General features: G+C 44.0%; 1 protein-coding gene across 1 annotated transcript in view; it reads right to left on the bottom strand.

Moving 5' to 3' along the window:
* RHAG (Rh associated glycoprotein) overlaps window positions 1-13559 on the bottom strand; it is a 112127-nt gene extending 98568 nt beyond the window's left edge. Inside the window, exon 1 of the mRNA XM_040427227.1 lies at window positions 13317-13559. Coding sequence (XP_040283161.1) covers window positions 13317-13476 — 160 coding nt within the window. The 5' untranslated portion in view covers window positions 13477-13559. The remainder of the gene's footprint in view (window positions 1-13316) is intronic.
* Between the last annotated feature and the right edge of the window lie 14182 nt (window positions 13560-27741).

The raw sequence follows: 27741 nt of genomic DNA, 5'->3' as shown, positions 1-27741 counted from the left end.
TACACAGTGACTGCACCAGCAGAATAGTGAGTGTAGTTCTGGAGTATAATACAGGATGTAACTCAGGATCAGTACAGGGTAAGTAATATATGTGCACAATGACTCCACCAGCAGATTAGTGAATGCAGCTCTGGAGTTGATTGCAAGATGTAACTCCGGATCAGTACAGGATAAGTCATTTGAAATATGTACACAGTGACTGCACCAGCAGAATAGTGAGTGCAGCTCTGGAGTATAATACAGGATGTAACTCATTCAGTGTCTCACATTTAACAATAATCTCTAAAAGTAAGACAGCGTAAACGTAGACAGGCTCAAACTGCTCCAGATTTATTATAGTGGCTAATACTGAATGACACATCTAGTGCACCTACAGACTTAGGACATAGGACATGTTCCTTTACAGAGCGGACATATGGAAGCAGAAAGCACACAGATCATTCGCAAACCTATTGAAGTTAATGGGGCCTCAAAAATAACAAAACAGATGCAACACAGTCAAACATGGATATCATCCGTATTTTCCAGATCCGCGTTTTGTTGAGGGCAAAACAGAACTAAATGTACTGTTATACAAAAAAAAAAGTTAGTGGTCTTAGTGGCTTTGGACAAGTTTCTAGAACCATATACAATTCCATTACGCAGCATAACTACATTTTTTGACCAGCAGCCACCTCATTGCTAAAGAGCTACAACAGGCTCCAATATGGGAAGCATTAAACTGCATTCTAGATAAATATTATCAAACCTATAAAACACTTGCAAAGTTGTAAATGTAAAAAAAACTATCCTTCTCTTTAAAGGTGGGATGCTGTGTCCAGAAAGAAATAAAATGTAGGTAAGGCTTCGTTGACATCACCGTTCAGCCTTTCCGTTCTCCTGCTCCGTCTAGGAGCAGGAGAACGGAAAGGACGGAAAAGGCACATAACTGACGCCAAACTGAGTCAAACGGAGCCCTTAGACCCCCTAGACTGTAATGGGGTCCGATGATTTTGAAGCGGAGACAAAAGTTGTGCATGTAGGACTTTTGTCTCCGCTTTAAAATCATCTTCTGAGCGCAAACATAACGGACCCCATTATAGTCTAGGGGTCCTAATGGCTCCATTTGACTCAGTTTGGGGTCAGTTATGTGCCTTTTCCGTCCTTTCCGTTCTCCTGCTCCTAAACGGAGCAGGAGAACGGAAAGGCTGAACGGTGATGTCAACGAAGCCTATCCTAGATGCATCCATCTATAACTTGTTTGTGTAGTGGATAGGACACGTGTAATTACATTGGTCTATGGAACACACGCAAGAATGTCATTAGTCACAGTCTTCTTGATTAAAGTTCATAAGAAAAACCTCCATACAAAATAAGTCATGGTGTCGCTGAAGGAGTTTCCATCGTTCTGGTGCCAGAAAGGAAAGCAAAATAATATGTAAGGAAAAGCTGCTTAATTTTTTCTCTGTTCTCCACGGATTCATGATAAGAACCCGATGAACTCGTGCCTTAATTGTTTTATTAATCAAGGACTTCTGTGGATGGGAAAAAACATCTCAAATGAACATTGTGCTGTGTCCAATGTGACATACAAAAGATACACTGAAATGTTCTGGGAAAAATTAATTGCAATACATAAAGGTGGGTCCTCCTGCAGGAAGGCTTTACTGACTCCCATGAGTTTTGCAGCAGGGAACGGTGGTAAACCTAGCCTTTCTGTTGCCTGAAGTGAAAATTGAAATGCACCCCTCCCCCCTACATGTCAAATACCCAATCTAACCCCTTTCCTCCTTCCATTACATACAGCACTACAAAACATATAGGGTAATACAGCGCCACATACCTCTTACATCCAGTGAAGTCTCCTCTGATGTAGATGTTCTCTTTCCTCATCTTCTCCACCCAGACCAGACCACCATGATGATTTCTTTCAGCCATTTCTTGTCTCTGAAGAGTTTGACAAACAAACATCTTAGTTTCCTACTTTTCCAGTATCCTCCTCACCTTCTGATCATCCATCCTGCCACCCTAATACTGTGTCCGCTGTGCACCCTAATACTATACTGCATAAACAGTGCCCTTGAAAAGATCTAGTACCACACAGATAGTGCCCCCTGCAATAATTATTGGCACACATTGCCCAAAAAAATAACTGTGCCCAGCAAATAATGCCCCTGACATTAAAGGGTTTATCCAGGCTCATAATATCCTCAGGTTAGGTAATCAACATCAGATCGGTGGGGGTTCGACACCCGACACCCCCGCAGATCAGCTGTATAAAGAGATGGAGAGTCCAGACAGCTGATCAGCAGGGGTGCCAGGTGTCCAACCCCCACCGATCTGATATTAGTCTGATAGGTCATCAATATTAAAAGCCCAGACAACCCCCTTCATAGTGTTGCAAACATAATGTCCCCCAAAAATAATTGCGTAAAACTTAGCCAGTGCCCCCCACAGTAATAGTGCTCCCCAAAGTCCCACCAATAATAATAATTATCTGCCAGAGTGCGAGTAGTAATACTGCCTCTACAGTGCCCCAACAGTAATAATGTTGCCACTATGCCCTATAAGTAATAATGCCCCCATAGCGCCCATACTAGTAATCCTGTTCCCCTTAGTCCCACAATAGTAATAAAGGTCACCATAATACCCCCCAGTACTAATCATTCCCCTTATAATGTGTGGCAGTACAAAAAAATGCCCCTTATAATGTCCACAAGTATAAAAAATGCCCCCTTACAATGTGAACTAGTACAAAAATGCCCCTTTATGTGTGCTAGTACAAAAAAATGTCCCCCTTATAATGCGTGACTGTAAAAAAAAGAACCCTTATAGCATGTGCCAGAACAAAAATGCCCCCCTTCTGTGTGCCAGTACAAAAGATACATCCTCTTAGTGCCCCCAGTAGAGCCAATGTCCTCATAGTGCCCCTTATAAAGTTTGCCAATGTCCCCTTGTGTACAAAAAAATACCCTTTCTTTGGCCCCTAGTTGAGCTACTGTAATGTCCCCATTGTGCCCCCCATAATGTGTGCCAGTGTAGTGCCACCAGTAGATGCCCCCAAAATGCTCCTCTCTTCCCCATGGTGGCCCAATAGCATGGGCCAAATGAAAAAAATAAAATAAAATAACATACTTACCTCCATATCCCTGTTAGCAAGGCAGTGAAGGTGCAGTGTCCCACTCACGTGACCGTGGGCCCCACAAACTTATTTTAATTATGTTTTGATGTCGTGTGATATGCCTGTATTTTGTATTTCATCTCCTGTCATATTCTCCATGTCACAATGTGATTCCATATGCAAATATCCTTTACAAAGGCCTAGTCAGGGTGCACTACACTTGTTTATCCACAAGATGGAGCAGTGTCAGTGCGTATAAATAGCTTAGCACAGACCTAAGTTAGGCAGTTGAGAACAAGTTCAAACCGGATCAGTTGTTGGCTGGTTGAGGTCAATCCAAACCAGATCAGATGAGCTCAGGTCAATCCAAGTGAGAGTTCAGTTCAATGCAGTTCTCTCATGAGCCTACAAGAAAGCAACAGAGATGTAGCTGAATATCTGGAGGGAGGTATATTCCTAGTCTCTCTACTATGTCCCTGTCGGCTCCGTAGCCCAGGGTTCAGGCCTACAATCATTCTACCTAGAGGTGAGCAATCCACTACTATAGATCGCTCTTCCAGGGTGACCAATGTCTAAACTGCATGCAGCCGAGTATTTGAGGAATTATCACGTTTATGCAAGACAAAGGATTAGCAAGATAGTCATTACCTGAGGACTTATTAGGCACCCTTGTAGTAGGTGTAGGAGATAGCTTGTAGCATCTACATCTCCAGGTCAAATCCTGAGGACAGTCAGGCCAACTGTCAGAACAACATTGGAATAGAAGTTTCAGGATTCAGAAAAACACCTTTATTCAAGGATTAGGATCAGGCCGGAGTTGTTACCAGTGTAAGACTTTCATTATTACCAGCCTAGTCTGAGCAGTAGTCTTCTTATGTATTACAAGAGCCTGTACTTCATTGAGGATTTGCATTTCCCTTTCCCCATATGTATGGGACATTGTGCTTAATGCCGTATTGTATCAAGAGACTGATTAATGCCATTGGATGTATTGTTATCAAGAGTCATCTTCAGTAAAGTGCCATTTTGAGTTTCATCCTGTTTTCCCTCAACTCAAGTTCCTCTATTAACACTATAGTAAATGGTTGTACCGCCATACAAAAAGGTACTGGCGTCACAACTGCAAGGGACCTTGCCACTGGCACATTAATACAGACCATCAAGGGCACCTCAAACCACCATCTGGCCAGTGTCCCTTACACCAGAGTGTGCCCCAGAGAATCCTTGTGCCGTTCTCCTTTTCACTTATGCAAGCCTGCCCAGGGACGACCGTGAGTAACCAGAACTGTATTTACCTCGGCCCACCTATAGCTCACACCGTGACCTCACACATAATTCCCCTGCAAGGTCTGGCATACCGCACAGGCCTCTTCTGGCCTATGTCCCACACGGTATGCTGCCCGTCTTCCAAAACTTTTCTCTCCTTGTGACACTAGGCCGCGTATCAGGGTGAGGTTGCTGGCGAGGTGTCATGAAACTGCCCCAGGCCTTGGAGAGTGTTGCTTTGCCTCTGTTGGAACTGTTGTGTGTTCCCCTCGTCTCCCCTCCTCGGTTGCCCAAGGAACTATGTACTCTGCTGCCAGCATTGTTAACTGGAAATTTTAGGAGCAATTTTTTCACAAGGACTTTCTGGTATTGCACCATTTTGCTAGTCCTCTCCACCACAGGAATAAGAGCTGAGAAGTTCTCTTCATAGCGGGGGTCGAGAAGGGTGAACAACCAGTAATTGGTGTTGGCCAAAATGCGTATAACGCGAAGGTCACGGGAAAGGCAGCATAACATAAAGTCAGCCATGTGTGCCAGAGTCCCAACAGACACGACTTTGCTGTCCTCATCAGGATGATGACTCTCAGTCTCCTCATCCTCTTCCTCCTCTTCGGCCCATCCACGCTAAACAGATGGAATAAACCTGCTGTACTACCCTCCTCTTCCCCTGTGTTACAGGAGTTCGGCCCACCTATTAGGGTGCTTTGATGCCATGTGGCGGATCATGCTGGTGGTGGTGAGGTTGCTAGTGTTCACGCCGCTGCTCATTTTGGTACGGCACAGGTTGCAAATGACAATTCTTTTATCATCTTTGCAAATGACAATTCTTTTATCATCTGCACTTTCCTCAAAAAAGCGCCAGACTGCGGAACACCTACCCCTTGGCAAGGGATATTGCTGCAAGGGGTGCTCTGTGGAACAGTTGTGGGCCTGTTTGGTGTGGCCTGCCTTCTCCCTTTTGCTACCCCACTGCCTCTTCCAGCCAGTTGAGGTGCTGCGGATTCCTCCCCCTCTGTACTGCTGTCTTCGGTCGGCTTGCCACCTTCCCAGGTTGGGTTAGTGATTTCATCGTCCTCCACCTCCTCTTCCACTTCCTCACTCTGCTCATCCACCTGACTTGTTGACTTAACAACAACCTCACTTATTGACAACTGGGTCTCATCCTCATCATCAACCTCTTGAGACACTAATTGCCGATGACTTATTGGCAACTGTGTCTCATCATCATCATCATCCACCTCGTGAAACACTAATTGCCATTCCCCGCCGTCATCTTCTTGTAACTGTGGATGCTCAAAAGTTTGGGCATCAGTGCACACAATCTCCTGAAGTTTTTTTTCATGCGGGCTTGGCGAGAGGCCGAAATCAAGGAATGGCGATGAAAAGAGCTCCTTGGAATATCCGAGTGTGGGATCACTTGTTTGGCAAGATTCTCCAGGGAGGAAGGAGGATCAGGGTCAGGATTTCAAGTGCAAATCTTCTTTGGCACCAGTAAGGATTATGAAGGCAGGTTGGAGGGTGATAATTTGGCAATTTGGTGATAAGGTGGTACTGCCCTAGAAACATTCTGAGTGGTGGGTGTCTTAACTGTAATCCCTCACCATGCAGCAGTGTCTTTAATGCTGGTTGTAGCAGCACAGATTGAATAGTATCAAACAGTACAGGGACACGCCTTAAACTGGAAACACCAGATTGGACCTTTATTGTAGACTGTTGGTAATTTGTTTGCAAACGTCTAGTAGGAATAAAGGAGGAATTGCACAACATACAGTTATAAGGATAGATGGTAATTAATGTGTGAAGCGTTTTTGCTGGATCCGGCAGGGTTCAGCAAAAACGCTTCCGTTACTGATAATACAACCATCTGCATCCGTTATGAACTGATCCAGTTGTATTATCTTTAATATAGCCAAGACGGATCCGTTTTATATTGTGTCAGATTGTGTCAGAGAAAACGGATCTGTCCCCATTGACTTGCATTGTGGGTCATGACGGATCCGTCTTGCTAAGCATCCCAGGATGGAAAGCAAACCGCAGCATGTTGCAGTTTGCTCTCTGGTCTGGGAACACAACTAAACGGAACGGAATGCATTTTGGAGCATTCCGTTCTGTTCAGTTAAGTATTGTCCACATTGACAATAAATAGGGACAAAACGGAAGCGTTTTTTTCCGGTATTGAGCCCCTATGACGGAACTCAATACCGTAAAACTTAAACGCTAGTGTGAAAGTAGCCTAACATGAAAACAAAATCCTTCCCAGTCAGTAGCAGAGAGATGGCTATATATAGAGATGCTTCCACCCTTGCTATTGCTCAAATTTGATAAGGACTTCATTTTCTTATTAACTAAATTCAATAAAATATCACCCTGGGGCGGACTGACCAAAGATCCTACAGGGAAATTTCCCAATGGGTCGATGCCCATGGGGCTGCTTAACCCCATCTCATAGCTGTGGCCGAGTACATAACAATCTGTTGCTCTAAATATTAATAAATGCTAAGAGCATTAAGTACTTATGCACCTGGCTAACGGCCACATGTGCCCTCCTGAGATGTATCACCATCCACAGAACAGTGATACAGATATATACAATGGTGAAGGTGGTAGTATGACATGCAGATGACAGGTGTCGCTCTTTGAATAATTGCACACTTCACTTATTTGGGCAGTCAAGGGGCCAAAACTGACCAAATAACTCAAGTATGAACTCAGCCTTACAGGTCGATGTTAGAGTCAAGAAGAAGCACACTCCTTTTACACCGTCGTCAGCTTATTCCATATAGATGTCTACAGAATCTGTTCTATTAAATGCTTATACAACTAGAGCCACCGACAGAGTGGAGAGGGTGTCAGCAGTAAATTTGTGTTGACGTCACTGATTATTTTGTCCTTCCTCTGATCCATCAGAACAATAACCCACAAAAAAATGATCCTGTCTGTGGAGCATCTGCCTTCAGTCAGCATCTGGTCAGTGATCTATTTTTATTGCTAATGCCAAAAAACAGGAGTGGATCCAAAACATAGATGAAACGTGAACAGAATATTTGCATGTCTTCTGTGTTTTGTAGCCACTCCTGCTTTTGGCTACCAAATCATAAGCCAATTCTGATGGGACCATACAGGCCTTACAGCTGCTACACAGAGAGGATCCGTTGTGCATCTTATTTTTTCTTCCTTCTGACAGATCAGAAGAAGGGTCAAATAAATGATGATATCAGCCAAGCCAAAAAGGCTAAATAGTGGCCCAGTCATGAAGTGGGAAGGGTGGGAACAGCATGAGAAGTCCACAGGGTGGCCCTATGACAGAGTCTGGAGGTGTTGGCAGCAACAGGAGGCCACAGAGTGGCACAATGACAAAGTGTGGAGGTGGCGGCAGCATCAGGAGGCCATAGAGTGGCACAATGACAGAGTGTGGAGGTGGCGGCAGCATGAGGAGGCCACAGAGTTACAAGCAAGGTGACATAGTGTGGATGTGGCGGCAGCATCAGGAGACCACAGAGTGGCAAGGTGACATAGTGTGGAGGTGGCAGCAGCATCAGGAGGCCACAGAGTGGCAAGGTGACATAGTGTTGAGGTTGCAGCAGCATCAGAATACCACAGAGTGGCAAGGTGACATAGTGTGGAGGTGGCGGCAGCATCAGGAGACCACAGAGTGACAAGGTGACATATTGTGGAGGTAGCAGCAGCATCAGTAGACCACAGAGTGACCCAGTGACAGAGTGTGGAGGTGGGTGGCAATAACAGTACACGCTGACGATAGTGGGTGTAAGAAGGAGCACTTGGCATCAGATGTGTGGCATCAGGCGGGTGGCAGCATCAGAATAGTAGCTGAGGCAGGTAGCCAGAAGAAACCAGTCTCTTTTGTCAAAGTGTTGGTGTGGCACCATGGATGATCTAATTCTCCCCTGTGTGACTCCGTTCGCCCAGGCAAACCAGGTAGAGAACAGCATGAGAGTGATGAGAGGGGTCGCACATGGCTTGCATACACTACATGCCTCCAACATAATTCTTGGATCTCTACATGAAAATAATGTATTTGCTGTAAATTGTGAAAGGGGCATTGACTTTACAAGAGATACAGAGCAGCAGAGTTCAGCCACCTCTATTTGCTTCCCGCTGTTTACTGCTCCTGAATGAAAATTGGGGCAACCATCTTTAGCTTTCTCTGATGTGTATGCCTACAGACTCCTTTTGTTATGGCTTTGCACAGGGGGCAAGAATGTTACGCACAATTCTGATGGAACTCCTGATCTTAAGAAACTAGACTTGGACTCCAAAGCAGAGGCTCTCCTGTCATGACTTGTGTGCTATGGAGATCGAATGCAGAAGGAGCAGATAAAAACACATAAATATTTTCAACTTACGGAAGCTGCTTGATTTACTTGTAAATAGATGGTAAAGGCAAAGTCTGCTGGGGTGTGGTCATCAGCGTCTTCATTATGTTTACTGCAGGACCCACGACAACGCAATTCAGTCCAGACAGCAAAAGGAGGTCTACAATAATCCATAAATTTTCCCCAAAAAAGCCTGTTTCACATAAAAATGTCACCACTACGTAATTTGTTCCATACAGCAAAAGGAGGTCTGCAATCACCCATCAATTTTCCCATAAAAAGCCTGTTTCACATAAAAAATATCACCACTTCGTAATTCGGTCCACACAGCAATCACCATCACCATCAATTTTCCCCAAAAATATTTTTTTGAAATAGAAATAGAAATGAAATAGAAAATTTCACCAATGAAAAGATAATGGAATTCGGTTCATACACAAGAAAGTCTACAATTACCCATCAATTTTCCCCAAAAAAGCCTGTTTCACATAAAAAATTTCACGACAATGTAATTTGGTCCATACCACAAAAAGGGCTTTACCACATATAACTGCACCATTGAACAGCAAATAGGCCCTTATTTTTTTCCACTTTTACACTATACAAGGCTTTTCAACATATAAGTGCAACGCTGAACGGAAAATATATTTTCCTTTTGCCACTAATAAATGGCAAACAGGGCTTTAGAATATATAACTGCACCGCTGAACGGCAATTGGACCCAAATTTTTTTCCACTTTTCCACTACACAAAAGGCTTTCAACATAAAAGTGCAACGCTGAACGGCGAACATATTTTTATTTTGCCACCAATACACGGCAAACAGGGCTTTAGAACATATAACTGCACCGCTTAACGGAAAATATATTTTACTTTAGCCACTAATTCACGACAAAAAGGGCTGCAATTTTAGCACTTCACCACACAACGGCTAATAAGCTATTTTTTCCAGCTAATACAAGCCCAAAAATGCTTTAGACCATATAACTGCACCGCACAAAGGCAAATAAAACCTAAAATATTTCCTTGTAATAAATCCTGTTAATGCCTGTATCAAACAGCACTTGCTCCCTAAGAGGAACTGGAATTACAGAGCTGTATAATGGCAATTTGGATCCCCAGTCAGTGCAGCAAGGTATAATAGGATTGTTTCTATTTCCCAGGCTGTAACCTCCCCGACTGAACCCTGTTCTACATAAATGCTGTGGAATGATTCCTCCCTATCCTTTCCCTACACCTTTAATAATCTTTTCCTGCATTTGTAATTGTTTTTTTTAGCACAATGACGTTTTTCCTAGCACCGTCCCTAGCGCCTGCTGACATCTCTCCCTGCACTAAGTACACTGGTAAATGGCAGAATCTAAGATGGCTGACGTTATTTATAGTGCTGTGACATCACAGGGCTGGCTGGCTGCTGATTGGCTGCATTTATGGCATTATGGGTGATCCCGCCTTCCCAGAGTTCCTTTCTCCATGTCCTCACACGTGCAGCAGCCATTTTAGGAAAAAATGTGATTCGTTACCTCGAAGCGAGAGTAAATTCGGATTGGGTGCGAATCGGATTTTCCACTTCGTCAGCTTCGATTTGCTCATCTCTAGTCCCATTAATTATACCAACAATCATATCAATAAACTATACCATAAGTATGTATAAGTGAAGTCCATGTCATCCATGTCAGATGACCACACACATAAAAAAAAAAAAAACATGTCAGAGCCAGATCCTTAAAATTTGACATTCTGATTCTGTGATGATGATATACAATACATTCTGAAAGTCTTCACTTTCACTTTTTTTTACATTTTGTTATCCTCTTCATGCAATGTTTCACCCCATTATCCTGCACTCAATCCCCCATAATGAGAAAGTGAGAACAGGATGTTCAAAATATTTGCTCTCATTGATCAGCGGGTGTGAACCCACTGTGCCACTGACTGGCTATACTCTGGAGGAGCGTGTCTAAGAGGCTACTTTCACACCTGAGTTCGGTGCGGATCCGTCTGGTATCTGCACAGACGGATCCGCACCTATAATGCAAACGCTTGTATCTGTTCAGAACGGATCCGTCTGCATTACCATGAACCAAGAAAATGCATGATAATGCATACTGATCCGTTTTGACTTACACTGAAAGTCAATGGGAGGCGGATCTGTTTTCAATTGCACCATATTGTGTCAGTGAAAACTGATCCGTCCCCATTGACTTACATTGTAAGTCAGGACGGATCCGTTTGGCTCAGTTTCGTCAGACGGACATCAAGACGCTGCAAGCAACGTTTTGGTGTCCGCCTCCAGAGCGGAATGGAGGCTGAACGGAGTCAAACTGATGCATTCTGAACAGATCCTTATCCATTCAGAATGCATTGGGGCTAAACTGATCCGATTTGGGCCCTGAAACGGATCTCACAAGCGGACGCAGAAACGCCAGTGTGAAAGTAGCCTAAGAAACTACCTGGTTTTCACTAGAGCCTCAGATAATGAGGATAGACTTGAGCCATTAGGGTAGTTGCCAGGGGCTGCTCCAGAGCAATCCCCGAGTCAGTGGCAGCTGGACCAGGAGGTACCTGAGTAGGTACCAGACGTACAAGTGTAGTCAGGCAGAGACGTTACCAGGAGCAATGGTGCAGGACCTTAGGATAAGGCCTCCTGCACACGACAGTATTTTTTCACGGTCCGCAAAACGGGGTTCCGTTGGTCCGTGATCCGTGACCGTTTTTTCATCCGTGGGTCTTCCTTGATTTTTGGAGGATCCACGGACATGAAAAATGAAAAAAAAAAAACGAAGTCAAGTTTGCCATTGAAATGATAGGAAAAAACGGACACGGATCACGGACACGGATCACAGATGCAGATGACAATCTTGTGTGCATCTGTGATTTTTCACGGACCCATTGACTTGAATGGGTCCGCGAACCATTGACCGTGAAAAAAATAGGCCAGGAAACACAGATCACGGATGCGGCTGCCAAACGGTGCATTTTCCGATTTTTCCACAGACCCATTGAAAGTCAATGGGTCCGCGAAAAAAAAAACGGAAAACAGAACCACGGACGCGGATGCACACAACAGTCGTGTGCAGGAGGCCTAAGGCAGAGACGTGGTCAGACAGGCAATAGGTCAGGGCAGGCGGCACAAGTACAGGTCAGGCAATCCGGATCAGCAACAGGAGAGACAAAGCAAGCAGGCAGGGATCATACGAGAAGCAGAGTCCAGGAACAAAGTATAGATCAGGAGCACAAGAGAGTATCAGGAACCAGCAAACTCAGTGGTCCCTTCACTGTGGGAAAGCACTGACATATTGTGACTCTGATAACATCACGCTAAATGCCTTTAACAGATGTGACATTACATGACAACAAACCCTGAAACAATGGATCCATGGTCGGGGTGAGGGACAGGGGAAAAGAAAGAAAGAAAAGAAAGAAAGAAAGAAAGAAAGAAAGAAAGAAAGAAAGAAAGAAAGAAAGAAAGAAAGAAAGAAAGAAAGAAAGAAAGAAAGAAAGAAAGAAAGAAAGAAAGAAAGAAAGAAAGAAAGAAAGAAAGAAAGAAAGAAAGAAAGAAAGAAAGAAAGAAAGAAAGAAAGAAAGAAAGAAAGAAAGAAAGAAAGAAAGAAAGAAAGAAAGAAAGAAAGAAAGAAAGAAAGAAAGAAAGAAAGAAAGAAAGAAAGAAAGAAAGAAAGACAATTTTTTATAATGACTGTAATTTTAAAAGTTTAGGACCAGTAGATTCTACACACTTAGTAGAAATGTAATGTTAGGACAGAGAATAGCCCTATGAGCAGTCTGCCTCTGGCATTGATGAGCTCGTTGTCACATTGCCAAGGTTTTTCCTCTTAACGTAAAACTTTGGCCTTTGGAAAGTTATCACTAGAGAGGAAATCCTGCTCCGTGGATGCAATTAGACACAGTCAGACGAGTTTCTTGTGCAATATTTCCTGCGATAAGATGTATTGGCAGCTATACGGAGCATCACTTCTACCAACAGTAAAATGTAAAGAAGAAATGGACGATGTGTAATTAGATTTTGTAAATTAATTCAGTAAAAAAAATAAAAAAAATTAATTCAATTTTACAATGAATCTGATTTAAAATGAAATCCCATTTTTGCATGTATTTAATATCAATGTATACTGTATATAACAACTAATATAAAATGCTTACATTTAGGCCTCATGCACACGGCCTTTGTTCGGGTCCGCAGTTTTGCGGCTCGGGTGCGGACCCATTGAATTCAATGGGGCCGCAAAAGATGCGGACAGCACTCCGTGTGCTGTCCGCATCCGTTGCTCCGTTCCGTGGCCCCGCAAAAAAAAATATAACATGTCTTATTCTTGTCCGTTTTGCGGACAAGAATAGGCATGTCTACCATGGGCCGCCCGTTCCGTTCCGCAAGGCACATGTGCGGCTTCTGTTTTTTGCAGATCCGCGGTTTGCGGACCACAAAAAAAAAAGAACGGTCGTGTGCGTGAGGCCTTAATGAAATACTTTTCAAAAATTGGAAAAAAAATATTGAAATGCTACATTTTACAAAATTCCTCCTCAATAAAAATAAATAGCAGTTCCAAATTTCTCTCAAATTTACAAACACCCGAACAGTAAATGAAAGTGATACTTACACGGATACAAGTCAACAAACTCACTGCGAGTGGCGTTTTGAGAAGTCGCGTGCCCCTGCGTGTCGTATCGCACAAATATCCCAAATAAGACTATGAGCAGGATCTGGAGTCCGATGGCCAATATAGAAAATTTAAACCTCATATTAGTGTCATACGCCATGATGACAGCAACGTAACTATGTTCTAGTCAAGTCCTGCAAGAAACTGATAAAAGGAGAGTGTGCAGCCTGTATTTAATGGCTTTCACCAGATATGGATGACACTGCAGAAAGAAAGGGGTCTGGTCAGTGAGACACTCCCTCCAAGTCTGGAGTTTCTGCTCAAATTCATATTGTACAGTAGTGAAGACCTGAAGTAAAGCATGAAACAAAGACACGTACATTTCTACATAAAACATATTATTTACAAACACACTAAAAGAAATAAAAATGTATCTCTCCCATCTCTGTCTGTATGTCTGCTTGCCTATCTATCCTCCTGTCTATCTAAATATGTAGTTAAGGCTCCATTCACACGTCTGCAAAATGGGTCCGCATCCGTTCCGCAAATGCGGACCCATTCATTCTCTATGGGGACGGAATGGATGCGGACAGCACACAGTGTGCTGTCCGCATCCGCATTTGCGGTGTGCGGCCCCGATCTTTGGGTCGGCAGCTCCGCAAAAAGATAGAGCATGTCCTATTCTTGTCCGCAGCTTGCGGACAAGAATAGGCATTTCTATGGGGAGCCGGGCTGGTGTGTTTCGGACCCGCAATTTGCCTAAGGCTACATGCACACGACCGTATGTGTTTTGCGGTCCGCAAATTGCGGATCCGCAAAAAAAACGAATGACTTTCCCTAAGGCTCAGTTCACACCTGAGCGTTCTGAAAGGAGCGCTCTGTATGCGCGATTGTACGGGCGTTTACAAGCGCGCATACAGAGACAAGTGTACACACAGTGTCGCGCGTTCCCGAAAGTCTATGTACGGGAACGCGCGACAAGCGCCCAAAAAAACGCTCCTGTACTTGTTTGAGCGTCGGGCGTTTTACAGCGCGATCGTACGCGCTGTAAAACGCCCAGGTGAGAACCATTCCCATAGGGAAGCATTGGTTTCTCCTTGTTGAGCGTTTTACAGCGCGTAGGAACGCGCTGTAAAACGCTCAGGTGTGAACTGAGCCTAAGGGCATCCGTTTTTTTGGCGGATCCATTGTAATAATGCCTATCCTTGTCCGCAAACTAGAAAAAAAATAGGACATGCACTATTTTTTTTGCGGAGCAACGGAACGGACATACTGATGCGGACAGCACACGGTGTGCTGTCCGCGTTTTTTGCGGACCCATTGAAATGAGTCGGTCCGCATCCTATCCGCAAAAAAACTGGAACGGACGCGGAAACAAAATACGGTCGTGTGCATGAGGCCTAAGGGACATAAGCACTCTTAAAGTATTAATTATTTATGTAAATTAGGCTGTGCCTTTAAATACTCGTTTGTATTCACTTGCTTGATAATAGTCCCAGTGAGAGGACTGAAAATTCACTTCTCCGGAGAATAAAGAACACTACTTCTTTCACTTTATTTAGATACAGTATGCCACAGCTTTTTTTTGTTATGTATGTGATGATTGGTCTCATCTAGAGATGAGCAAATTTCCGCTTATGAAATTTGTTTGCGTTTCGTTTACTGGTAAAAGCAGAATTGCATTATGGATTCTGTTATCACGACCATAACGCAATTCTATGACGGAATGCCTTTAGACTAGAGGCATTCCGTTTTTTATTCCATCATAATAGAAGTCTATGGCCTGCATAATGGATCCGTCCCGTTTCCGTTATGCAGGAGAGGACTCCCCTGCATAACGGAAACGGGACGGATCCGTTATGCAGGCCATAGACTTCTATTATGACGGAATGAATAACGGAATGCCTCTAAAGGGATTCCGTTATGCATTCCATCATAGAATTGCGTTATGGTCGTGGTAACGGAATCCATAACGCAATTCTGCTTTTACCAGTAAACGAATCGCAAATGAATTTCATAAGCGGAAATTTGCTCATCTCTAGTCTCATCTAAACTGCAGGCTCTCTGTGCATCTCTACACCTGATTTTGGATTGCTGCCCTGATTTTGGATTGTTTGTGCGACCTGAAGGAGCAGGCATGTCCCTGGACTTGATAACATGATACAAGATAACATGGATCCTGGGATGGATCAGTCCTCACCAGATATTTTTTCTTATACCGACATTGATAGAATTCTGGATACATGCCCATGTCGGGGAACAAGACTCAAGGCGATCCATTACAACTACCCTAGTGGAATATATCAAATCTAATCGGATACCATGAGGGATGCATATGCAACCCAAACCATCTATGTATTTACACAATGCTGAATATCACATTTCCAATAAATACAGGGTGGGCCATTTATATGGATACACCTTAATAAAATGGGAATGGTTGGTGATATTAACTTCCTGTTTGTGGCACATTAGTATATGTGAGGGGGGAAACTTTTCAAGATGGGTGGTGACCATGGCGGCCATTTTGAAGTCGGCCTTTTTGAATCCAACTTTTGTTTTTTCAATAGGAAGAGGGTCATGTGACACATCAAACTTATTGGGAATTTCACACAAAAAACAATGGTGTGCTTGGTTTTAACGTAACTTTATTCTTTCATGAGTTATTTACAAGTTTCTCTTTGTTTACAGCCATTGACATGTCGCCGAGGTTAACACATGAGGAGCGGATAGAAATTGTATTGATGTCTGGTGAACGCAGTAACCGGGTCATTGCAGCAGATTTCAATGCAAGACACCCTACGAGACCACCCATCTCCCATGCTACAGTTAGCAAACTGCTTGCTAAGTTTCGTGAAACTGGTTCAGTGTTGGATTTGCGAAAATGTGGACGCATGAAATCTGTCTCTAATGAAGAAACATCAGTGGCTGTCCTAGCTTCATTCAGAGCCCACAGCGTAGCACTCGCCGCATGTCACTGGAGAGTGGCATTAGTCAAACATCCCTTCGGCGGATATTAGCTACTCACAAATGTCACCCTTACAAACTCCAGCTACTGCAACATCTCAACGAGGATGACCCAGATCAGCGCACTGAATTTGCAAAATGGGCAAAACAAAAATTGGAACAGGACCCTCAGTTTAGGCAGAAGATTTTGTTCAGTGATGAGGCAAACTTTTATGTGAATGGTGAAGTTAACAAACAAAACCACCGCTATTGGTCTGACACTAACCCACATTGGATAGATCCCTCCAAGACTGTTGGAACAAAAAAATTGATGGTATGGTGTGGTATATGGGGTACAAAGATAGTGGGGCCATTCTTCATCAATGGAAACCTCAAGGCCACTGGATATGCGAAATTGCTACATGATGATGTGTTTCCCTCTTTATGCACTGAAGCTGGCACGTTCCCTGAGTTTTTCCAGCAAGATGGTGCACCACCACATTATGGGTGTCAGGTCCGAGTATTCCTAGATGAACAGTTTCCTGGAAAGTGGATTGGTCATCGTGGGCCAGTTGAATGGCCCCCAAGGTCTCCCGATCTGACCCCCTTAGACTTTTATCTTTGGGGTCATCTGAAGGCAATTGTCTATGCTGTGAAGATACGAGATGTGCAGCACCTGAAACTATGGATACTGGAAGCCTGTGCTAGCATTTCTCCTGCGGTGTTGCTATCAGTGTGTGAAGAGTTGGAGAAGAGGGTTGCATTGACAATCCAACACAATGGGCAGCACATTGAACACATTTTATAAGTGGTCAGAAACTTGTAAATAACTCATGAAAGAATAAAGTTACGTTAAAACCAATAAATTCCCAATAAGTTTGATGTGTCACATGACCTCTTCCTATTGAAAAAACAAAAGTTGGATTCAAAATGGCCGACTTCAAAATGGCCGCCATGGTCACCACAATTTGTTCGATCCGAATTTATTTGCGGCAAATCGCTGCAGAGAGCCTTTATAGTGGTGTAGAACACTGTGCCTTGCAGTAACATGCTAGGGAGTCTGCTGTGGTAGTGAAATAATACCGTGACTCCATAAGACATGCAGATGACAGGCGTCGCTCTTAGATTCACTGCACACTTCACTTATTTGGGCAGTCACTGGGCCAAAACATGACCAATTAACTTAAGTATGGACTCAGCCTTACAGGTCGATGTTAGCGCCAAGAAGAAGAGCACTCCTTTTACACCATCGTCAGCTGATTCCACATAGATGTCTACAGAACCTGTTCTATTAAACACTTATACAAGTAGGACCCACCGACAGAGTGGAGAGGGTGTCAGCAGTAAAATTATATTGACGTCACTGATTATTTTGCCCTTCCTCTGATCTGTTAGAACAATAACCCCCAAAAAACAGATCCTGTCTGTGGAACATCCGCCTTCACTCGTCACATATAATGCCCTCGCATATATGCCCTTCAAATATAATGTTTACCAGGGTCAGCTCAGCTGCAGGCCCTCGCATATTATTTTTTACAGGGTCACTTCACCAGCAGGCCCGCAACTCTAATCTTTTACAGGGTCAGCTCACCTGAAGGCCCTTGCATATAATGTTTTACAGGGTCAGCTCACCTGCAGGCCCTCACCTAATTATACCTAATAGGTAATTTGCATGCATGCTGCATTGCTTTGAAGTGGTAGCCGAAGCCATTTCACAGGCTCCCTCTCCTGAATCAAACCCTGATTCCCCATTATACCCATAGTTACAATAACATCGAAAGTTGATAGGCCTGACATCCGAATGGATTGTTGCCGTCCCGAGGACGTGCGATCAGCCCCAGGTTAACTAGAGTCAACAAAGCGGCAGCAGGCCCTCACCCATAATGTTTTAGATGGTCAGATCAGCAGGCCCTTGATCCAAATGTTTTTTAGGGTCACCAGCAGGCCTTCAATCATAATTTTTCAAGGGTGTGTATGATGCCCTCCTTTATGTGTAATAAAGGGTGTATTGGAGTGCCGGTTCCTTGTAATTTTTGGCAGCCCTTTCACTTAGTGCATAGGCTTTATGAGTGCTGGAGTCCCACTACATGAACAATTGTACCACCATGTGAATGAGGCACTCCTTTATGTGATATACAGGTTGTGTCGGAGTGCCTCTTCCTTGTAATTTTTGGCAGCACTTGCACTTTATATACAAGTAAATATACAGGAAAGAATGTTTCCTATAAATTTTTCCTCTAAAATCGATTTTATCTTCGGTTTGATGCGTATTATTGTCAGTCTATAAAAGTGGCGTACTACTCGGACAACATTGTTCCCAGCAGCGACCTGGGAGTCCAAGTACAAGATGCATCCAGACCGTTCCCGTTCCCGAACCATGTAGGTGGTGTTTCCATCATTTCTGACCTTTTCCTGTGAACCAGACACCCTACCCTCTTAAGAGCAGGGGGTGCCTGGTTTAATGCTCGGGTTCTCCCATTGACTTCCATTATACTTGGGTGCTCGGTCGAGCACCCGAACATCCCGATGTGTTCGGCCCGAGCACCAGTAATTCTTACAGAATATATAATAATAAGTCTAACCAATCACAGTTGCAGGATGTATCACCCTCTTTTTTAGATCCCCTAGGGCAGTGGTCGGCAAGCCGCGGCTCGCGAGCCACATGCGGCTCTTTTGATCCTTCACTGCTGCTCTTTGGTTCGGGCTGGCGCAGGGGCGTAGCGTGGGGGGGGGGGGGGCGTTGCCCCGGGCGCAAAATTACAGGGGGCGCCAGGCGGCAAACACTTCAATGAGGGTCATGGGAGCCTATGGCTCCCGTCCCCTCCGTTCTTCCTCATAGGTTTCAGCCTGAAGCCTATGAGGCAGTAGAGCGAGCGTAGTGTAAGAGAATGTAGTTGATCCTGGGAGGTATGATGATGTCAAGGGAAGAGGCGGAGTCTCATCATCCAGGGGGCGTGGCCTAACGATGTGCGGGAGATTCTACAGAGCAGGAGCAGAGTGTGAAGGTAAGTATGTGGAGGAGAATAGTGACTGTCTGTTATTTTTACTTGGGGGGGCTTTTTGCAGGGGCTGAAGGGAGAAGGAATCGGGGGGGATATTATTTACATGGGACTGTATGCTGGAGAGGCTGAAGGCAGGGGGGTGATATTTTACATGGGACTGTATGCTGGAGGGGCTAAGGCAGGGAAGTGATGTGTTTTACATGGGACTGTATGCTGGAGAGGCTGAAGGCAGAGGGGGGGGTTGTATCTTACATGGGACTATATGCTGGAGGGGCTGAAGGCAGGGGGAGTGATGCATTTTATTAGGCTACTTTCACACTTGCGTTCAGAGCGGGTCCGTCTGATGTCTGCCCAGACGGATCCCCTCATATAATGCAAACGCTTAGATCCATTCAGAACGGATCCGTCTGCATTATATTGTAGAAAAATTTCTAAGTGTGAAAGTAGCTTCAGACGGATCCGTCCAGACTTTACATTGAAAGTCAATGGGGGACGGATCCGTTTGAAAATTGAGCCATACTGTGTCAACTTCAAACGGATCCGTCCCCATTGACTTACATTGTAAGTCTGGACGGATCCGCTTGCCCCCGCACGGCCAGGCGGACACCGGAACGCTGCAAGCAGCGTTCAGGTGTCCATCTGCTGAGCGGAGCGGAGGCTGAACGCTGCCAGACTGATGCATTCTGAGCGGATCCGCATCCACTCAGAATGCATTGGGGCAGTACGGATGCGTTCGGGGCCGCTTGTGAGCCCCTTCAAACGGAATTCACAAGCGGAACCCCAAACGCAAGTGTGAAAGTAGCTGGGACTGTGCAAGGAGGGCTGGAAGGCAGGGGTGTGATGTATCTTACATGGGACTGTATGCTGGAGGGTCTGAAGGCAGATGGCAAAGAGAGGGAGTGTGATATTATTTACATAGGACTGTATGTTGGAGGGGCTGAAGGCGGGGAGTGATGTATTTTACATAAGACTGAATGCTGGAGGGGCTGAAGGCAGGAGAGTGATGTGTCTTACATGGGACTGTATGCTGGAGGGGCTGAAGGCAGGGGGAAGGTTGTATCTTACATGGGACTGTATGCTGAAGGGGGGCATAATTATTACTATAATACTACAGAGGGGGCCATTTTAATATTAATAATATTAATACGGAGGAGGAAATAATAATAATAATATAGAGGGGCCAGTATATATTATAATTATACAGAGGGCATTATAGTTATGGGAACTACGGGGGAGATCTGTTATCTGAGGATGATAGTAAAGTGAGAAATCCCAAACATTTTCTGTGAAACTCTACAGAGACGAGACGCGGCTGTAAGAAGTTATCATGACGGTCCTATCTCCGAATGAAGACGCTGAGGAAAGTCTACATCACAGGAGACATCACTGGATGTAACAGGTATGGTGCGGTCTTCTCCTGTATTTTTCATAGCAATGTATGTTATGTCCATACAAATATCTGTTTGGGGGGGGGGGGGGGTAGAATTTGGGCCACACTGCCGACACCTGGCCCCAGACTTCAGGTCACACTGTGCGTGTCCTGAATTCTGGGGCTCACACCCATCTACTACATTATCTGTACTCAGAGTTATCCCTGTGTTACCTGTGGTGTTACATAGGACTGCAGATGACATCTACTGCATTATTTGTAAAAAGGGGCGTGGTCACAGGTTGGGGGGAGCAATACTTGGCATGCCCCGGGTGCTGGCAACCTACGCTACGCCACTGGGCTAGCGGGTGGGCGGCCGCGCAGCCATATCACGCCGCTCAAGCTGCTTGTAAATTGTCCGTCATGCGCCTGCTGCCCCGTCTGTCTGCTCCTTCCACTTTATGAATGAAGCAGTCAGGCGGGGCAGGAGGCGCTTGACGGAGGGAGAGATGTCACGCTGCGCACAGCAGCAGAAGAGCGGGTAGCGCGGCTCTAGTTCGGCTGCCCACTGTGAGGAGGGGTGGAGTGGTGAAGAGGCCGCCGCTCAGGAGGAACGAAATGTCCTGCAGCAGAAAGGTAGGAGCTGCCCCCGGTGTGTGCACCGGCCCCACTGCAAGTGTCCCTGCCCCCTTCCTTCCCCCCACTAATACATTACTTACTGGAAGGCACTTATGGGGGATATCTGTGGGTGGCTCACTTATGGGGGATATCTGTGGAGGGCACTTATGGGGGATATCTGTGGAGGGCACTTATGGGGGATATCTGTGGAGGGCACTTATGGGGGATATCTGTGGAGGGCACTTATGGGGGATATCTGTGGAGGGCACTTATGGGGGATATCTGTGGATGACGCACTTATGGGGGATATCTGTGGATGACGCACTTATGGGGGATATCTGTGGAGGGCACTTATGGGGGATATCTGTGGAGGGCACTTATGGGGGATATCTGTGGATATGCTATATATGTGTCATCCACAGATATCCCCCATAAGTGCGTCATCCACAGATATCCCCCATAAGTGCGTCATCCACAGATATCCCCCATAAGTGCGTGATCCACAGATATCCCCCATAAGTGCGCCATCCACAGATATCCCCCATAAGTGCGTCATCCACAGATATCCCCCATAAGTGCGTCATCCACAGATATCCCCCATAAGTGCGTCATCCACAGATATCCCCCATAAGTGCGCCATCCACATCCGCGGACAAGTTTAAGAAAAGTAAAAAATGATAAAGATAAAATGAAATAATAATCAAGATCCAAATAAAAGAAAGTACATATAAAAGTATTCAAAAACACACTCTGGGCTCATGCCCACGAATGTAAGGGCGCCGTGCCTGTGCTGCGGACCGCAAATAGCGGTCCGCAATGCACGGACACAGACCATGGGGCAGCTGCATGAGGATCGCGGACCCATTCACTTGAATGGGGTTCGCGATCCGCATCCGACTGCCCGCACCGCAAAAAAGTAGCACATGCTGAAGTGAATGGGTCCATGATGCGGGCTGCACACGGCCGTGTGCAGCCCGCATCATGGACCCATTCACTCCAATGGGTCCAGGATCGGGGATATGAGTGCTACAGTGTGCTTCCGTGGTGCTTCTGGCTGTGCCTCCGCACCGCAAAAAAGTAGTGCATGCGCCCGGATCCTGGACCCAGCCGTGTGCAGCACGCATCATGGACCCATTCACTTAAGCATGCGCTACTTTTTTGCGGGCACACGGTCGTGTGCATGAGCCTAATAGTCCTCACTGGTACTGTTGATGCAATATTTTAGGTTTTAAAAATGTGGCACTCGAAAGAAATTCCAATCGTGGTTTTGGCGATATTTGGCTCAGTTGACAAAAAAGGTTGCCCTCCACTGCCCTAGGGGCCAGCAATAAAAAAATTACCACAAGACATGGAGGTCGTAACCAAAAACGATACCGTAAAAACAAGGGGACAGATGAATCAGAAGAAAAAAGCAATATAGAGAAATGGTGGTAAATATCTCCTCTCTTGTACTTACACCAGAACAGATATATGTTCTAGAAAAAGGTTTAATTTTTTTGTCCTGCTATTGATGTAGACTGGTTCCATTTGGAGTCAGACCTACACCATTTTTTCAGACAGTTGAAATTATGTGTTGAGCGAGCACCAAAGTGCTTGTGTGCTCTGGCCAAACACATCGGTATGCTCGTGTGTTCTACCGGGCACCCGAGCACAATGGAAGTCAATGGGAGAACCTCAGGCACCCCCTGCTCGGAAGAGAAGAGGGTGTCTGGTTCATAAAAAAAGGTTAGAAATTGATCGAAACGCCATCAAAACGGTTTGGAAACAGCATTAAGAAGATAGCTGGATGCATCTTAGACTCCTATTATGTATGACATACAATAGACAACCACACAAAGGCTATATGCCAAAAGCCAGGTATGTGCAAGCCATCAATCTATCCATGAGACAGATAACAGCCAGTATACCTTACAATGGCAGCCTTGTGCACTATGAGATATTTCAAACCAGCTCTCATCTGACTGAGAACCAGTAAACCTCAGTTATTTTGCATCTGTTGGATGGCTTGGGTGGACCTGTGCACCTAGATCAATATCATTAGGGCGACAAAAGGTTTTCTGATTGTCCTAACAATATATTCAATAACATTTCCATACAGTTTTGTCATGCAAAAACTAATTTGCATAAACATGAACATATGGGAAAGACATGAAAATGAGCAGAATCTGCCTTGTTTTTCAGATGTCATAAGACTATGAAAACCAATAGATGGCTCTATTGAGTTAAGAACAGCGCCAGCTATTGATTTCATAGTCTTCTGACAAAACTATTAGTCTACTCTTGTCATAAGACTGTGAAACCAATATATGGCGCTGTTCATAACTTTAAAAGTGATTTTACACCGTAAGTTGATTCACAAACTATCGATTTGCTTATTAATGTTGTACTAAGAGGCATGCAAGGCCAGAGAGACATGTACATACAGGGATATTTCTTACACCCCAACAGGACCAGATAGGATTTAGCAGCACTTAATGTGTTGATCCACGACCACTCCCATCATGTCAGCTGACAAGGGTGGTGCCGTGGTGGTCATGGATACTGTACTTCCATGTCTCTTGAAGAAGCACATAAAGTCTTTACACATCCATTAAACATGATATAGGACTGAAAACTCTTAAAAATGCTTTAGAGACATCTGATTATTTCCATGAATGTTGTGATTTCATATTATCTGTATTACATATGGTATTGACGTGCAACTACTGTACTTCCTTTTTGGTGATTAATATGTTAAAAAGGTATTCTCAACACGCGATTTCATACTTACCTGCTCCCGGCGCGCTGTCCACTTCCTGGTTTCGGCACTCGGCAGGGGGCGGGCTCCATCTTGAACGTTCACGCCGAGGCCACGCATGTGCCCTAGTGATATCTTCCTGGCAAATATACTATACTGGCCAGGAAGAAATCACCATAGCGCATGAGCGGCCTCGGGGTGCGCGTTCAGTACAGCGCGCGGCCGGCCGGGAGAAGAGGAGAAGTCGTCTGCGCACGCGCGGCCACCGCGATTCCTGAGAAGAGCGGTGGCCGTAAGCAGGGGAGACGGAAGACAACAGTCAGGTAAGTATATGTTTATTTACTTCTAATGGGTGGGAATTGGTTCATTAAATATATTTAGAAAAATGATCACTGTTAAATCATTAACAAATTTAACAGTGATTATTAAGATGAGAATACCCCTTTAAGAAAATTAGGGTGATGGCCATGGGGTCGAATGTGGTGCCGACTTACACCAACACGGTCATGGCCCACATGGACGAGCTACACATCTATAATCTGAGGTGGTGGATATACATGAATTATATTTTTGTTATTTGGACTGGTACAATAGCTGAGTTACAAGACTTTCATAATCATAATTTTCCTAACAGTATCTACATTGACATACAATTTACATTAGAATACTCCAAAGAACTTATAAATTTTTTGGAGGTTGATGTTTCATTAAAAGGGGACTCTATACTACTAACCTGTTGTCAAGGACATTCCCGCGACAGGTGGCAAGAGATCGGTGAGACTGGCAATACGTGGCTTAATCTGACATGTTTTCCGTTTGGATCAAATGATGTCTGTGTTGTTTCTGGTGCTTGCCACACCTTCTTTCCCCAGGTGTGGCTATTATGGTCATTTAACCTTCTCTATTTATTGTTGTTTGTCCCACTATGCTATGCGGTTTATAGCTTCTGTTGGAATTGTGGGTAGCTGGTGTGTGGATCTCGGCTGAGTTCCTGGTGCTGCCATAGCCACTTGAAGTTAAGTGTTTTCTGTCACTTTTGTATTTTGTTTGGGTTATTTTGTGTGTTGCATTTCCCTGTCATTCGTATTAAGGCCTGAGGGAGTCTCCTGTTCGTCCTTCCTTTTGGAGGAACAGGTTGTCTCAGTCCTGACATTAGTACTAGGGTCCTATAGGGTGAGTTAGGACACTAGGTATTCCTGTGTATGAACTCGCCTACCTCTGGGGTCTGTTCATACTGGTAGTTAGTCAGGACTTTGATTAGGGTTTTACTAGGAGGTGTCCATCTCCTTTCTCTAGTTTCCAGGCCTTATTCCCTCACCCCTTTCCCTCCTATGTTTGGTGTGGTGTTTCCCTCCCAAACCCGAACTTGACACCTGTATGATAAACCGACTGACAAAAAAACATGATCTTGAGATACAATAGTGCACACCCTCGAAACATGCTCAAGTCATTGCCCTACAGCCAATTTATTAGAGCTAAAAGGATCATTGAAGATGCTTCCAAGTTGGAGGACACTATCAATGACATGATCAAACAATTTGATGAGAGAGGCTATCCACGTGGGTTATTACAGGCAAAGAATGCACGGCTACAACAGGTGCATAGAACACAGCTATTACAGCACAAATGCTTTGGTAATAACAATCAGAGAATACCCTTTGTTTCCACCTATAGGGACATTAGCTCCAGGGTGAGTCGTGAAACATTGGATGATACTGACTAGTGGACATAGTGACATTGTGGAAATTCAACATAGACCATTGATGACCTATAGAAGACCACTTAATTTAAAGACTCATGAAGAATGACATTGGCCAACAAAAAAAAACAAAGACAAACATTTTGGGTCCATGCAAAACAGCTACCCCCGCCTTAATGGCATTAATTGCAAAATTATGAATAAAGGACAATTATTTGTCCATCTGGTGACCAAGGAATCATACAAAATATAACACTACTTAACTTATGACTCCACATACATTATATACACATTATGGTGCCCCTGCCCTAAATTGCATATACAGAAGGTGAAACATGTGACCTCAAAACATGGGTGAACCACCACAGATACTCCATACGAAAAAAGCGCATGGATTTACCCGTGATATTCAGACTCAAATCTTTAAAACCATTGGGTCTGAATATCGATTATAAACCGTAGTTAAGTGTATAATATTTGGGTTCTCCGCATGCTTTCCTGCATCTGTTTTTTTTTTTTACTGTTATAGTATAGATTGTGTCATTGTATGTATAATTTTTTATATATTCTTTTTCTTTTAGAACCATTGGCCATGAACAATTGGAGAAAGCACACCTGCATATTTTTGCTCCTTTTTTGTTTAATATGAATAGTTTTTTGCTGGCTTTCTGTTATTTTTTTCATTTGTCATCACATTATAATTGTTATTTTTTTTTGGGGGGGGGGGGATTATTCTGTAGACTACTATTTATTATGCAACCAGTGACTATATTGTTATATATGGCTTTCATTGAATGTATTATATATAGCAACTGATGTACTTTACAGTCCCCGACCAAAATCATTTTGGTGCAATAGTGCCCCCACAAGGGGTTACACAATACTTTTGCTTTACTGAGCATATTGACTCTACAGCTGGGACACCAGTACTGTGTCTGTCTCCAGTTAAGATGTCTACTGAGCGGCTGCATATGTTGCACCCCATGTGAACGATGTCTATATGAGGATATTATGTTGCTGCGCTAGGACCGAGTGTGTCCGGATGACCGCAGCACCACTCTGTTCTACAGTGGTTTTTCTGAGCCTTGCAATCAGACATGATGAGTCCCTATGATCTGATTTAATGGTTTGCTGCTGGTTCACTAATGTCTCTATTATAAGGTTATTTTTTTGCATTTTTTTATTTTTTATTTCCTGCATTTTTTTTACTAGTGGCTTTGATATTTCATTTTGCCAAATGGAAATGTCACGCATGCGCTGTATGTACTCACACACGCTGCAAGCGCCATTAATACACACACTGTGACCGCTACTTACATCCCCATACTTTTTGCCTTCTGTACGGTTTGCAGGTCAGCTACCCAATGTTGCTATAAGTAATCACAATTGCGCAGATGATTATAATCAAATGTATAATTGACTACGTTCAAAATAGGTGATCTATACTTTGTATCATTATCACATGTGTATGCACAGTCACACTTTAACTTGGAAAATACAATCATGTTTTTGCCACAATGTATTTTTAATCACTCTTTGTACAAATCATGTATAGGAAATGATGTATGTAAATTAGGCTGTGTCTTTAAATACTCAACACTTACCGTATATGTATTCAATTGCTTGATAATAGTCCCAGTAAGAGGACAGAAACGTCGCTACTCAGGTGAGCAGAAACTACTTTTTTCACTTTATTTATATATGCTGCAGCTTTTTTTCCCTTTTGTATGCAGCAGATGATTGGTCTCACCTAAACTGCAGGCCCTCCGTGCGTCTCCACACCAATTTTGGATTGATAGAAAGAAAGAAAGATAGATAGATAGATAGATTAATATTATATAGATATATATGAGATAGATAGATAGATAGATAGATAGATAGATAGACAGATAATAGATAGATAGATAGATAGATAGATAGATATGAGAGATAGATAGATAGATTAATATTATATAGATATATATGAGATAGATAGATAGATAGACAGATAATAGATAGATAGATAGATAGATAGATAGATAGATAGATAGATAGATAGATAGATAGATATGAGA

The sequence above is a fragment of the Bufo bufo genome, chromosome 4 (assembly GCF_905171765.1).
Source record: "Bufo bufo chromosome 4, aBufBuf1.1, whole genome shotgun sequence".
NCBI lineage: Eukaryota > Metazoa > Chordata > Amphibia > Anura > Bufonidae > Bufo > Bufo bufo.
Note: the sequence above shows the minus strand (reverse complement) of the source record. Positions and strands in the feature narration are given on the sequence as shown.